This window comes from Centropristis striata, chromosome 1 (assembly GCF_030273125.1).
Source record: "Centropristis striata isolate RG_2023a ecotype Rhode Island chromosome 1, C.striata_1.0, whole genome shotgun sequence".
In the NCBI taxonomy this organism is placed as follows: domain Eukaryota; kingdom Metazoa; phylum Chordata; class Actinopteri; order Perciformes; family Serranidae; genus Centropristis; species Centropristis striata.
In genome coordinates this window covers 39,951,343-39,966,749 of record NC_081517.1, presented here as the reverse complement: position 1 = coordinate 39,966,749, position 15,407 = coordinate 39,951,343, and the positions used below count along the sequence as shown (strand labels likewise).

The 15,407-nt window shown below is 40.4% G+C and overlaps 1 protein-coding gene across 1 annotated transcript in view; it reads left to right on the top strand.

Annotated features, from left to right (window-relative positions):
* The window catches only part of znf827 (zinc finger protein 827), a 77,644-nt gene extending 63,943 nt beyond the window's left edge, over window positions 1-13,701 (top strand). Inside the window, exons 11-14 of the mRNA XM_059342239.1 lie at window positions 1,076-1,242; window positions 4,263-4,472; window positions 5,749-5,926; window positions 9,531-13,701. Of these exons, the coding sequence (XP_059198222.1) occupies window positions 1,076-1,242; window positions 4,263-4,472; window positions 5,749-5,926; window positions 9,531-10,554 (1,579 nt within the window). The 3' untranslated portion in view covers window positions 10,555-13,701. The remainder of the gene's footprint in view (window positions 1-1,075; window positions 1,243-4,262; window positions 4,473-5,748; window positions 5,927-9,530) is intronic.
* Window positions 13,702-15,407: the final 1,706 nt, after the last annotated feature.

Below are 15,407 nucleotides of genomic sequence, written 5' to 3'. Positions count from 1 at the left end.
AATTTAAATTATAAATCAACATTTGAGTGCAGCTTCTTTTTCTAAATTGAGTGTTTCTGTTTTAACCCGGTATTTCTGCACAGTTTCAGATTTAGATTAGGCTACACTTATATTGATAGCATGATACCATCTGTAGCATTAAATTCCAGTGGTTTGGACTCGTGTGATCCACCTCATTCCTCGCTGCTGGGAGGAGAACAGGCAGCAGCTCCATAGACAGTCCTTCGGTTAGCTGTTGCAGATTCATGAATTTAGCCTGCACAAAAACCCCAAAGCTGGGGGACTGATCGTGGAACGCCCCGAATGAGCAAACTGATTGCTGTGCTGGGATTGCCTATGGCTGAATTCAAGTTGCTGCAGCTGCTAACTTGAGGTCCGTCTCTGGAGCTGCTGCCCACTCTGCTCCCACCAAATTAGTCCCCAGCAGCAGAGAGTGATGTGGAAGCTAGCTCGTCCTTGTCTCATTTGTGGTCAGAGAGTGAGTGCGGGGCAATGAGGAGCTGAGTGACTAGTAGCTCTACAATGAAATAAGATTTTACCCATTTTGAAAAGCAAAATAATAGGGTGGCAGTCAGTGTTGATATCGTGGAAGTTTTTAGAAAATAAATCCGATTAATTACGTCATTTAAACTGAGGATTTGTTTTTTCAAGATTTTTTTTTAACATGATAAATATGACGCAGACATTCGAAGCTTTGAAAGTTAGAAAAAAAACATTCAGTTCAGCCCTAGCAGCTCTCTGCCTCCTGACTGAAGCTTCACATTTACTGTACAGACGGCAGAGTGTTCTTGATCTTCTCATCTAACTCTCAGCTTGAAAGCAGCTGACTGTATTTCCCAAAATGTCGTACTGTTGCTTTAATACTTCAACGTGGCTGCTGATCTGAAGAGAGCTAAATAGCACCATGTCTGCAGTGTGGAAATATTTAATTCAATCATCTTTATAAAATAAAAGAAATGCATCCAGACTGTACCACGTACCAATTTATTCAGACATAATATAACACTGAAGCTGACGGTCTCCCCCCTCTTATTCTCGCCATCTTCCTTCGTCTTCCTTTCTGTTCTCTGTCCAGCTGCCATGTGTGTGATTTCCAGACGGAGCTGAATGCCCAGTTTGTCAGCCACATGTCGCTCCATGTGGACAAGGAGCAGTGGATGTTCTCACTCTGCTGCAGCGTCTGTGACTACGTCTGCATGGAGGAGAACGACATGAAGAACCACATTAGTACTGGACATGCAGGTACAGGATCCCCGAATAGTTTTCTCTCGATTGACGAATCGATTAGACGGTTTTTTTTTGTTCCTTCCGTTCGTGCAGGGTTCTAAAACGTGTACTGGATGGTAGCAAAGTGCATGATTCAACCCCTAGAAAGATGATTTATGAAGTTATTTTCAAAATTACTCTCACATGTTAGAGTGGGTGGTAGCTTACACATTCTGGCTCTTGTTCACGGCTCAGAATAGAAATACAGTGCAGTACTTGTACAAAGTGACACATTTTCTATTGTTTGGGCTCTGTACTCCAACACATGGGGTTTAAATTTAAACATTGACTGACGTTAAAGGGCTGACTTTCAGTTATAAAGGTTAGGAGAGGAATTTTATGCACCTTTTAATACACCGTCTCTTCAATGAGGACGTTTCAGTTCTTACTAGGCCTGTCACAATATTGACTGATCAAGGTCATGTCCATATATTGCACAATATCGCCTGTTGCGTTTATTTACAGATAATTAAGAATGTCATTAGTTTTAGCCAACATGGTGCCAGAATAAACAGCAGGGTTTTCCTGACCATTTTAAGACTTTGGTGCAGCACTTTTTCACATCGTCGAATGAAGAAAAAAACTATGCTGTCGCTTCGGATCACCTTCTCTCTTTAAATTTCACCATGGGCAAGGCTCAGGAACCTCCTCCACACACACAATACAAAAATAATAGCAATCGCAAATTTATCACATTTACTTCTGTGGCAAAGTGTCGTCCAACTTAATGTGCTTGTGGTGACAGGTCAGTTCCTACACTGTTAATCCGTGTGTGTATACAAACATTCTCAAATTAAAGCTCATAGGCAGTGTCAATTATCAGTTAATCAGCCAATTATATTATAATATGAAAAGTATGAAAAACAACTGAATTAGCACAGCATTCCACCACATTTTGCGATTAAATCACAGCAAAATCTGTTTATTTTGGGTTCATACTGCTGTAGTAGTTGCAGTTCAGATGCAGCTCCTTGAAAATGAGGTGAAATTCACTGAGATTGATTATGGATTCAACTCAATAAACCTGCATCACTGTCTAAAGACGTGTTCACAATACTGTATCTTCCCAGCTTTTTAATGTATTTAAGACAAGACCAGGTCCGAGGTCAAACATCCCGATGTAACGGTAATTTACGCTTCCAACACACAGACTCGTGTGTGAGTTGAGAGGACACGGGGAAAGACAAGCAGTAGAACTGGGTTTCACAAACAAGCCTCCTCCATTCGACCTTCTTTGGACTTTTAAAGCTGCTGGTGTGAACCCCTGGTGGTCGATATGAGTGTTTTTGTCTAAAACAGCTTTGTCCAGTTTATTGCTGACGTTTTGCTCTTCCACTGTTCCTCAATGTGTGTGTGTGTGTTCTTGTGTGCTTGTGTGGGTGGGTGGGATTGTCCGGCCTAGACAGCTGAGGGGTCTTTCAGAGGCCACAGTGGCCTTGTTTATCTGAGAAGGTTGGCCCTTATCGTGCCTGAGGGGAAAAAATCAATAGGCCTTGGGTCCTTTGGAGACGAGCTGGGTTTACGATGCCACTGTGGCCATCTTTTAAGTCTCTCAGCCTGGCTTGGCATTTATCTCAGTCTCACACAAGATGGACACCACCGCCAAACACACAAATGAACAGGAGTGTGGCTCGTAGTCACCTCATACTTTCTGCCTTCTGCATGTGGTGATTTCAGTAATTTGTCATGCTCCAGCCCTGTTTTGTTAAAGTGTCTATACTTCACAGTGTAAGGCAGATAGAGCAGCACTTAGAGTGAATCCTGATGGACTGTAAAAGGCTTGTTATCTGGTCAACTGTGTAGACACGCCCAGGCGGGAGATGGCTGAGCTCAGCAGGTGTCATAGTTCAAACTGACCTCCTGTGAAGACTGGACTCGACATGGGGAAAGGGTTGTTTGGATGCCCTTCTCTGTAGGGGGGGAAGGTGGTGAATTATGTGACAGTATTATTTAATATCTACCCTGGATGTTTTGGCAGATAGGCAGACGTTGTCTCTTCATTTCCGCTCCAATATCGTGAATGTTGCCGGGCAATTGTGGACGAAGCTATTCTGTAAAGGAGAAAATAGAATATTTTTCAGCTAAGGTGTGTTTCAAGGTCGAGGCCCACTGGCTCAGAGCAGCGCCTTTTTTTTATTTTTTCCTTTTTGCTTATATTCTGTGGCATTAGCCTTTTGGATATTCTCAGAGAAGGCAAGTGTATGTTAAATACTGCAGCACAGGAGATAAAGGCTCCCTCAAGCTAGTTAAATACAGTATTCAAAATGCTGCTAAGACTGTGCTGTGACCCTGGTTTATTTAGATTTGATTGAAGGCAATTAATCATATCTTCTGTTCGAGTATAATTCCTTGTGTGAGCTCTGCATGCATACATTCTTGAATGTTTTAGATGTGAGTGTGCCTCTATTAAAAAGATAGGTCAACCATTTCAGGATCTGTGCAGCCTTTTCTCCCTCCTTTCACTCCCTCCTGAGTGAATGCCCTTTGTTGAGCTGTGCCCTGAGATGCTCCCGCCATCTTAGCTCCTTCGGCCATGACCCACGCTCCTCACCTCTCCCTCCCTCTCGCCCCCCTCCCCTTCTAATTCCCTCTCTCCTTCCAGTGAATTGCAGACTTAGAGAAGGGGATCAATAAAAGCACACTGCATCTTGATTTGACTGGCAGCAGGGCCTCAGTCAGAGCACAGGGCTATTGAGGCTGCCTGCTTCTGTTCTGTTTGTGTGTGTGTGTGTGTGTGTGTGTGTGTGTGTGTGTGTGTGTGTGTGTGTGTGTGTGTGTGTGTGTGTGTGTGTGTGTGTGTGCGTGCGTGTGCGTGCGTGTGTGTGTATATAATGATGGCGCTTGTGATTTTCCAGCATAATTTCTGCAGGGTTTCAGTTAATATCTTTTCCCAGGAGTTCTCTTCAGTCGGCGGCGGTACAATCCTTCGCCAACATTGCTTTTGATGATAATGATAAAGATTTCTTACTTTCTGCCATCTGTCCTCTTGTGTCCAGGTCTGAACTCAAGGAGTCCCCTCAGCGAGACCAAGAGCACCTCGTCGTCCCTCTCGGCCCTCAGCGACTCACTCAACAGCTCGGAGGGCGGAGACCTCACCCACGGTAACGAAGAACTCAGGGGCCTCCTCGCCCCGCCCTCCTCTGCAGGCAGCCAGTCCAGCTCTGGAAGCCACTCGGGATCAGGAACTGAGGACAAGTCTGAAAAAGGCAAGGAATTGTGGGGATTATAGCAACCAGATGAACTTAATTATTGCATAGCATCTAAAAATGTCTCTGCAACAGTATACTATATTTATGACTGAGTAGGCATCAATAAAATATCCACCTCAAACCAGTAAGGGGCTCGCAGAAAAAGAAAGAAGTACAGATATGTCTTCTGTCTCTTTTGGAGCTGTACTGTAACTCGACGCTTTGATCAGAAAGCTGCTCGCACTGGGTGACAGACCAAATATGGGTGTCAAGAAGACAAGGGATCATTTATTAGTGCTTTTGTCATTCGAAAAGACGCCCTTTAAGCAGCAGAACAGTTGTAAATGAGTTCTGAAGTGATGAAATTTCATGTTAACTTCATTCACTCGATTGTGAACTGCTGTAATCCAGCCTGTTTAATATTTTTTCTTATTCCCTTAATAGTAAGTAATTTAACAGAGCACTTTACACATAAATATCTGTTTGTGTGTGATGAGGAGTACAAAATGTACAGGATTTATTATGTCTTCTGTGGATCAACTATGATTTAAAGTTAGCATTACTGACATCAACCAAAAACCACTTACATATATTCAATATATAAAAAATAATAATTAAAAATATCAAAATAAATTTGATCAAACATGTTGGAGTGCACGGCCACTAACTACTACAAACAAAAGAAAAAAGTGAAAGCTCACCGTTGTAAAGGGCTGTGCTGCTGGATTTATAATAAGACAAAATGAAAGCTTCACTGTAAAATGGAATGAAGCACAATAATCGTTTTACCCTCACTATCTTGTTTTCATAATTGTTGGAAGCCAAAACTGTAATTGAAAACAAAAATGTTATTACTCGCCCAGCCCTACATCGAGGTTATTTGGATGTACAAATTTATAAGAGAAAGTTTTCGTTACAGACTTGAGGTGAGAGATGTGGGCATTTACCAGGAAGGGTTTGACAAAACATGCTCTCAGGTTGCATTACGGGAAGTGCAGGACCCGTAGTTTCTAGATCTGAAAGTTAGGATTTCTCAGCCCACACGGCATTTTAAATCTGTCTCTTGTGAGTTCCTATACTTTGGAAGTTTAGTCTACTTGCAGCTGGGAATATTGCTTATATACTCGATTTATGTGTGTGGGCATTTCCCTTCATCTGAACTTTCTTTGTTTCTGTTTTTGAGGTCACTCTGAGACTTCAGTCACGCTGGGTCTGAAGAGCACAAACAGACTCTGCAACAAAAATTACACATTTAAAACGGACTCAGTCTTAACTCACCATTTTCTCTCTACAGGCTTCGAGTGTGTCTTTTGCAATTTTGTGTGCAAGACGCGTAGCATGTACGAACGGCACCTCCAGATCCACCTCATCACGCGAATGTTTGAGTGCGACGTCTGCCACAAGTTCCTCAAGACGCCCGAGCAGCTGCTGGAGCACAAGAAGTGCCACACCGTCCCCTCCGGAGGGCTCAAGTAAGGAAAGCAAGTACAGACAGAGGTTCCTAACTCCGCCCGTCCCCCTCCCTCACCCCTCACCCTGTCTATTCACTACACACAAGAACACATATACAGTGTTTACTCAGTCATAGACCAGTGTTAGGGGTGTGCAAGTTACACTATTATTCAATTTCCCTAATTGCATTAAAATCCAGCATCTTACAATGGTTTTAACCATTTTACATGCACCATTTAACTAATTTTATGTATATAAAATGATGCATGCAAAATAACATGATGTATACAAAAATATGTATATAGTTATAAACATAAAGCTGGCTGACATTATTAAGGTTCTTTCAAAAAAGAGCTGATAATAAGAGCCATACAGCTGAAGACAGAAACACAGATTTGTGTTCTGTTTGAAGATTATTCGAGCCATGTGTCCTCAATCAGTTAACCTCACTTTAATGTTCATTATCTGCAGCCAGCAAATCAAATGATACAAGCTGTAGTTTTGCTCGACAGCCTCTCTTGGCAAGTAGAACTTATTAGACGGTGGTCTCTGGGTCTGCAGTGGCTGCTATGAACAGAAGGGAGAGTGGAAAGGAGATAGAAATGGGCTTCCCCTCAGGGTCTGTTGTTCCACTGCCCACAGCGAACAGCCATGCCAAAGAAAAATATCTGATGAAACCTGAATTCCAGAAAGCTACTTTTTTTTCTCCCCCCCCCCCAACCAATACAGGCACTAATATAAAATGTGTTGGCACACCCCTAGAGGATAATCATTTAGAAAAAGCACAAATGTCAAATCAATTAACATTCGTAACATCATAGACTAGACACTGACACAAGTCACTCCAAATGTATAGATACTGAAACTAATGCATGCTTCCTGATACACAGCATGCATTTATTTGAAAAAATAAACTGCTTTTTTAAAAATAAAATGTCCAAACCACTGATTTATCGGACAATATTTGCCTTGTTGACCTCTATCAGCCAATTGGCAAATAATCAGCAGCGTCCCATCGATTTTGCTCCGACTAAACGTTGTGTTGATTATTTGCGGTCGGAGTCGGACATCAGCAGCTTAGACGCTGCTCCTGCAGCTGCAGATTCAGATAAGAAACCACTGGCCTGACTCAACTTTGGCATGATGTAAGGGGGCAACAGGTGCTCTATGCATGTAGGACTGGGTATTCAAAATATTTTAACACTGGTTATTTATTTGAATAGAAAGAGAATTTTAATGTTGCTACTGAATGAGGAGGCTATTTTAGATACTTGATAATATTGAAGCAATTCAGTCGATGCCTAAAATGATTTAAGTTATTAAGTTCGGCACCCTGCCTTATGTGCATGTTGAGTTTGTTAAAAAAATAAAAAATGAAATAAAACATTGGCTGTGTCTAAGTATTACACTGTCAACAAAAAATGCTGAAGTCTGTATGAAAATAGGTGAAAAATAGTTCTATTTGTTTTTAATCACTGCTATGTAAGTACTGACACATTTCTGTCATTGAGTAGGTAGTTGTAGAGCAGCTAAAATTACTTTTGAAGGAAAAAAGTTTTACATTTGAAAGAAGGCTATATTAAATATGGGTTTGTAAACCTGTGCGACTTAATTTGTGCTTATTTAAAGACAGTGTAATAAAGGCCACAATTACCTTAAAACAGTTTTTTATAAATATATTATATACTCCCTCTTTTTGCCAGGGAAACAAATATATTTTATAATAACAAAAACAAAATAGACCACAAAAAGAAGCATTGGCTACGAGTCAAATAGTGAAAGTAAACACCCGTTTCGGCCCAGAATTTCACAACAGGTGCATCCCTAGTCCAAACCTATTTTACACTGTAGTTTGCATCCCTACATACACACATACATGAACAAACTCCTCATGCAAATGCATATTGGCTGTAGTTATCTGATTTAACATATCTTGATAAGGCAGCTTTGTTATTACCTTTTTGTGTAGCTCTAGTTTCCTCACATGCTTCCCTCTGCATCTCCATCCTCCAGTCCCACAGGAGCCTTTGTTGTACTGTGATACATTTATGTCCCATTTCAGGCCTGTCAAGCAAACATAAAGCCCATCTGTTGATCTCAACATCCACACCACACACTGTTGATGTTAGTGTTTGACTGCAGGCCAATCATAATAATGAACTTTCACACAAATTCGGCACTAGGGTGGCAGTTGACAGCATTTTGGGATAAATAAAAAAATAAAAAAATAAAGCTTCAATACATGACCATATTTGCCTTAATATTTAGGAAAAAAATGTAGTCAATGAAACATTTTGTAAAGATTCATTTCAAGTAACACAAGCCATTTTTAAGTTGTTCTCATACTCCGGTGTGTGCATGTGCAGGATCATTGAGTATCATTATGATTATCGCCTCATCTCGTCATAAACAAAGATCTGTGTTCTGTATCTTTTTTTCTGTGCAGCCATCAGTGAAGTTAGGATGTTGTAAACATTGCTTAATGTCTGGAAATGGTAGCATTTCACTAAATGTAAACGAGGAAGCTGCCAACACAGTTACATTGACTTACATTTTATACTGTGGCTAACAGAACACAAACACACAAGAAGCCCCTTTATAGCTCAAAGATCTCCACAAAGCATCTGTAGTCCCTAACTTGAGGATTTGCTGCTAGCTGTAGTGTATGAGTGAATTCATGTAAAGGAGTTTTAAATGTTTCCTCTGTCTGGTGTTAATGTTTTTGAAGCCAGATTGACTTCTTTAAGCTATTTTACATAAAGGGAAAGGGTTGTGGATATTTTAGATTCTTTTTATTCAAGGGAGGGGAAAAAAAGAGATGGAAGAGCTGAGCTCCTTTTGATATGTTTTTATGTTTAAATTTATCAGTAAATCTACTTTAACTCTTTGATGTTTATATCTGCACATGTGGGTTATATTTTCATCTCTCCAAGGTTTACACAGTCTCTTAATTTATGTAAACCACATTTATATTTACTTTGAAAGCAGGATTTAGCCAAACAGGTGCAGAATGAGTTAACGGACATTTAGGGCAAACAGGTTTTTAGATAAAATGCTATTTGTCGACATCCAACATGCAGATCAGGATTTATCAGGGTTTTTATTTTATCTAGACTCGTGTGTACATGCGTATACACTTGCAATGTGAAGTGTTTCTATATATGTAGGAGTGTGTAGAAAGGGAGAGAGGGCCTTGACCATTTCGAGGTTTTTCTGAGGTGATTCTGTTCTGCAGGGTTTGTGAAGCGCTTTGGGGCCCAGAGCAGATGAAAGGTGCTATTTAAATGTAAGTGCCACTCCATTCCTTCATTTCCCTTCATGTCCTACTGCTCCAATCTTTTCTCCAGCCTGTCACCCCCCCTACTCCTCCACATACACACACATATACCTGATCACCTCAATGCTCCCACCATTAAACTGCCACACATACCACCATGAGCACACAGAACTCCACATGATACACTTTTCCTTTACCTGTCCTTTTCCTCTTCATCATTTTATGTTATTAAATTACAAGGTGTGCTGTGTGGTTTTTGAATGTACACTTCTCCTTCAACTGTCCTTTTTCTTTTGTATGTTGTGTCCTCCCTCCCTCCCTACCTCCCTTTTTGTTGCATTACCCAGGTGCCCTTTCTGCATCTACTCCACCAATCGTCCAGCGGCCATGGAGTGCCACCTTAAGACGCACTGTAAGATGGAGTACCGCTGCCGCATCTGCCAGGGACTGTGGCCCGACCAGGCCTCATTGGAGGCCCACATGCGCGGGCACCGCCTGGGCAACCACTACAAGTGTGAGCAGTGTGGCTACTTGTCCAAGACGGCCAATAAGCTGATCGAGCATGTGCGTGTGCACACGGGCGAGCGGCCCTTCCACTGCGACAGCTGCTCTTATAGCTGCAAGCGCAAGGACAACCTCAACCTGCACAAGAAGCTGAAGCACGCGCCGCGCCAGACTTTCGGCTGCCAAGAGTGCCCTTTCACCACCACACACCCCTTTGTCTTCAGCCGCCACCTCAAGAAACACCAGAGTGGAGGAGCGGGGGGACTGGACGGAGGCTTAGGAGGAGAAGAAGTGGAGGAAGATGAGGAGGCAGGAGAGGAGGAGCTGCCACTGCAGGGAACATCACTAGGGGGCTCTTCGCTGCGGAAGAGCCACGAGAGCTTCCTGTTCAGCAGAGGAGGAGGGAGCAGCGGAGGGAGTGGGAGCAACAGCCCTCTCATGAGTCTAACAGCGTCGCAGGCGCTCCAGTCCGTCGCCCTGTCACTCACACTGGGGAAGTCCCACCAGCTGGACGCCACCAGCCCCCTGCACTGCATGGTCAGCACCAACGGCAACAACGCCACCAAACACGGCGGCGGCCCGAGCAGCGGCAGCCCCTCCCTCTTCCTCCCGTCCTCTCGCCACGTGTTCGAGCAGTACAGGAACTGCGACCGGGCGCACCTGATCCCCCTCACCACCTTGTTCACCCACAACAGCCGCTTCACATTCCACTCGCACCTCCACTCCAGATGGCGGCCCGCCACATCTCCTCTCCTCTTCTCCTCCAACTCTGCGTCCCCCTCCCGCTCTCCCCCCTCCTCACCCTCCTCCCACAAACACTCCTTCCTGGCCTACCTGGGACTGATGGAGAGGGCCAAGACTGTTTGACCTTACCCACCTCCTCCTCCTCCTCCCCCTCTCCTCGCTCTTTCCCTCACTCCTCGGACAGTGGTGTGAATGACACTTGACCACTGCAGTGGGAGCAATGTCTTTTCCAATCAGACCAGCAGAATAAGCTGGACCAGACAAACATATTGAAAGAAAAGAAAAAAAACATTTATAAGAGAAAAAGGCTGTACATGCTAAAAATGCATTTATATCAAAAAGCTGCTTTTCTTATCAGTTCTATCAATTATTACTACTTCAACTACTACTCTCTATTACCTTTTTTTCCGTTTTTAAATGTCTGAATGACTTGGACCCAGTTGCATTATCTGAGGAAACTAACGTATCTCAGTTTTATAGATATTTTTCTTTAGTCGTTTGATGAGATAAAAAGATGAAACAAAACTTGCAAGTGCTATATTTTAGTGCATTTTTGTCTGTTGCTATTATGCATCGAAATAGCATGCCTGTGTTTCAACTAGCTTTGACGTCATTAGGAAGCTAAATTCGAGATATTCTGAAGTGTTAGCTGTGCAACGTGGACAGAACCAATGAAACGGAATGCTTTTCATTGTAAAAGGCACGTTTCCAAAGCAACGCCTCAAACCACGCACTTACTTATTTATCAGTCTTGTACATAGTTTTGTAGCCCTTCCCCTTCCCATCTTTTTGATTTCTGTTGTTTTTTTTGTATAATGGTGAAACCATATTATGCATAGCTGCTGCCTGATATCACCTCTGTCTCGGAATATATAGAATTGAAATGGATTATTAGCTAATTTTAATAGTTTTTTTTGTAAGCTCACAAATCAGAAGATAAGCTGTGATAATGTAAATAAGGAAAATCGGACCTATCATGACGAGAAACATGATTTGATTTTAATATAAGTGTAAAAATGTTGACAATGAATTTGCACTCGCAGGTGAATAAGCGGTGAAATAATGAAATAAAGTGGAAACCATCATTATTTCTGAGACCAGGTGTATATCAGTGCAGCTTCACATGCAGAACTATGTATCATGCACCTGTACTTAGAAGAGATATATGAGATAACTGTTTTGTGGAGGTGACCAGCTCTGGGTTAGCGAGCTACCCACAGCCAGGGTCACCACAGGCCGATTCCATGGTGCTTTTTGGAGCTTTTTGTAATTTTTGTGTACAAAAAAATGACTTGAATGAATGTATTTTTGTTTATGTACATGGAAAAGAAGCGATACAGAAGTGTGAACAGGGACGTCTTCTGTGCTGGAAAAGACGGGAAAGTTGGTGTGTTTGGTGGCCTTCTGTGTCTTTTTCTTTTGGGGTTTTTTTTGTCTTTCATTTTTACTTTTTTTTTTTACTGAGCCTTTTACATCATAATAAAACATTTTCTACTAACATTCATAAAGAAACCATCGTGAGGAAAAAAAAAGCTCTTGTAGGTGCAATGATGAAGCAAAGCCATTCGCTTGTACAGCATTGTGTTCAATGGCACTGGCTCGTTAGGCCGGCAGACATGGTACTGCTTTTTGCCCCCCCACCCCCACCCTCCTGTCAACCTTTTGAGTTTTAATTGCACTTAATGTAGTTACACTTCAAGCCAAAAGCACTTAAATCTTTTGTTTTCCTTTTTTTAAAAGTGCAAACTCAGATTCATCAAGTTACCATAATATGAAGTGGACAGTAGTCGGAAATGACTCAATCGACACCCCTTAGTTTCACATGTAGGCATTTCTAGCAGTGCAAAAGGGTCTGCCTCTGTGAAATCAGAGAACGTAAATGAATACAAATTGCATGAATTAGACAGTAGAGGTCAAGCTCTCACTGGGAACTAAAGGTCCCAGGCTAAATTGTGATAGCCAGTTTTGCACAGAGCTGCACTTTTTGATTAAGAGAATATGTATTTATCCGTACAATGCTCAAAAGGAAGAAGTATGTTTGCGAGATAGGGCAGCATAGTACAAGCATTTTATTTTGAAAAGAAAAAAGCTTTACCCGTTATTGATAGCGCTTTGTATGTGGTTTTCAAGCCAAAATCCCTTATTGTAAAGGGATTGTTTTATTTTATTTTCCTTATGTTCTCATTTTGTCTATTTTACTCATGCATTTTTCTTAAAATGAATCATTGTTGCTTTTTTATTTTTCTACTCAAATCATGTCAGAAAAATGTTGATTGGACAGAGAACATGAATTGTCGAGACCAAAATGTAACTCGCGGCAGGACGTGATGTTAGGATTGAATCCGTCACGTCCTGCTCTGGAGCGATTCCTCGATTGTCCCCCTTTACACTGCTGTTTGTTTGTTCCTTTTTTGCTCTATCAATGTCTGGCATGCTGTCTCTGGAGTGAAAGGAGCATCCCTCCAACACACACACACACACACACACACACACACACACACACACACTCTCTCTCTCTCTCCTTGTACTATCTACGTTATCTTTTATACTCTAGTGCCACTTGGTGGAAGGAAACCACCTGAGACTTCTGAGAATGAGTCAAACTAATTGTCAGGGTCCAAAAGAAAAAAGATAAAAGAATGTGTCCACTCTTGACACCTTTTTAAAAATGTCTGCCTTTTATTACAGCGTAATCATGAATGGCTGCACTTCTTTATGTCCCCCCATAGTTTGAGTGTAATGTTTAAAAAGGTAACAGGGCTCTATCCTTTTTAAGAAACAATATTCTTAAGCACTTATTCTGTTTATTTTTTTGCCCAATTGTAAGCAGCACAGAGACCTTTTTTTTTTTTTTTTTTTTTTTTAAAGCTTGACTACCTTTTCAGCACTTCAGCGTATGCATGACACCGCCCTCTCTCTAGTTCTTCAGCACTTAATTGTGTTTATAACTAACTCCCTCGGGTTGCATTTAGTTAACATCACACTGCACTGTCTACAATCAGTTAGCTTTAAGTTTGGCTGCATTTTATGATTAGAAAAGGCTCAGCTATCTTATCTTTTGGCACTCAGTATAGATTGGTATGTGCTGTACAAAGCTTTTTTTTATTACTCCATTGTTAAGGCTGTACAGGGTTGTGACGATAACTGGTAAATAGATCATTTGTACTTTTTTGGTTTTGTATTTGTTTTCTTTGTTTGGCATTATTTTATGTTCAACTTGCCAGGTCTAAATGTAACAGGATTTGAAAGTAAAGCTTACATCAGATATTACATCAGTCGTTTGTCTTTTCTCTGCTCCTTCTTTTATCCACTGTTTTAGGGCTGACAGCCAGGAGACATCCTCACAAAACTTATAACAAACTAAACATTTCTGATGACACAAAGCATTTAAAACCTCAGACAAATGGTCCAAACAAACTTAAGATAAAGAGACATATGTTCAAATAATAATATTAATTAACAGGTACTACTGGAGTCCATAAACGATAGCAAAACTTAACTTTTAATCCAACAACACACAAATTAGTCATTGCTCTTCACAAACCGCTTCATTCACCTTCATATCTGGCACATTTCCTCACCGAAAACCAAACTGCAAGCAAATTAAGGCAAAGTAACTGTTTGATTTTTATGTTAGTTTCTGGTATTTTTGCTACATACTATACTAATTCCTAGTCATAGTATACCATTACATCAAAATGTCTTAAAAAAAAAGTAAAGTTATAGTATAGTATGATGTCAAAATTACATTAAAAAAACCCTATAGTTTATGTCCTCAAAATTTCATTAAAAAGTCATTATAGTATGTCAAAATTTCATTATGTCATTAATATATTGTCAAAATTTCTTTAAAGTCGGTATGTTATGTCAAAATTTCATAAAAAATATCATAGTAAAGTATGGTGCCCAATTATAGTCTGTTGATAGATATTAGCCATAATATCGCCAGAAATGACAACCAAAAAAACATCATATCATGGTACATCAAATATCTGTGAGAAACAAAAAAGTCTTACTATATAGCATGTCTACTTTTGTCAAAAATGGTCAAATGTGATAATACCTAAAATGGTCCAATTATTGTCTGTTGATACATAATAGAGCATAATATGGCCAAAATATCATCAAAATTTCATAGAAAAAATGTCATAGTATAGTATGATGTCAAAATTTCATCAAAAAAGTCATAGTATAATTTGGCGTAAAATTTTTATTGAAAAAACGTCATCGTATAATGTAATGTCAAAAATTCATCAAAAAAGTAATCGTATAGTATATCATCAAAATTTCATCAAAAAGTCATGGTATAATTTGGCGTAAAAATTTAATTGGAAAAAAAGTCATAGTATAGTATGTCGTCAAAATTTCATAAAAAAAAGTCAGTAAGTCATCACTTTGTCATATACTATAAAGTTTATTTGCAAAAAAGAAGTATGTCCCAATAATATGTCAACTACAGTATGCCAAAACTCCCTGGATGTTCTACTGTACCCAGCCACATCTTACATATGCCAGCCAGCAAGTTTTTGTAGTTATTCTGCCTCATAATCCTCTGTGCAGCATATATATGAGCAAGAAGGTGAAAGTTCATGGTGCAATGTTATGACATAGTAGTATGTCCCTACTGTATGCAAACTGTATGCAAAAGTACATAACAGGAAGGGCAGCTGCAGGAAGAAAAAGTGTACAATTTGGAACACAACAGTAACAGCAAAGGGCCTCGCATTTTTAAACTTGCTCTCAATTTTAAGTTAATATCTTCTTCCTTTTTTACATCATAAATTATGTTTTATTGCTTGGTGCATGGTGATTATTTTTTTTGATTAAGTGGCTGGCATTGGCTTACTCAAGCCAAACCTTAAGTTTAGATAGGGTTGACACTGATTGATTGAAATTAACTGTATTATTTACAGCAAATTACTCTCTCTCCATCTTAACTTCGTGAACAAAAACTTCAGTAATACATTTTGTTTCCA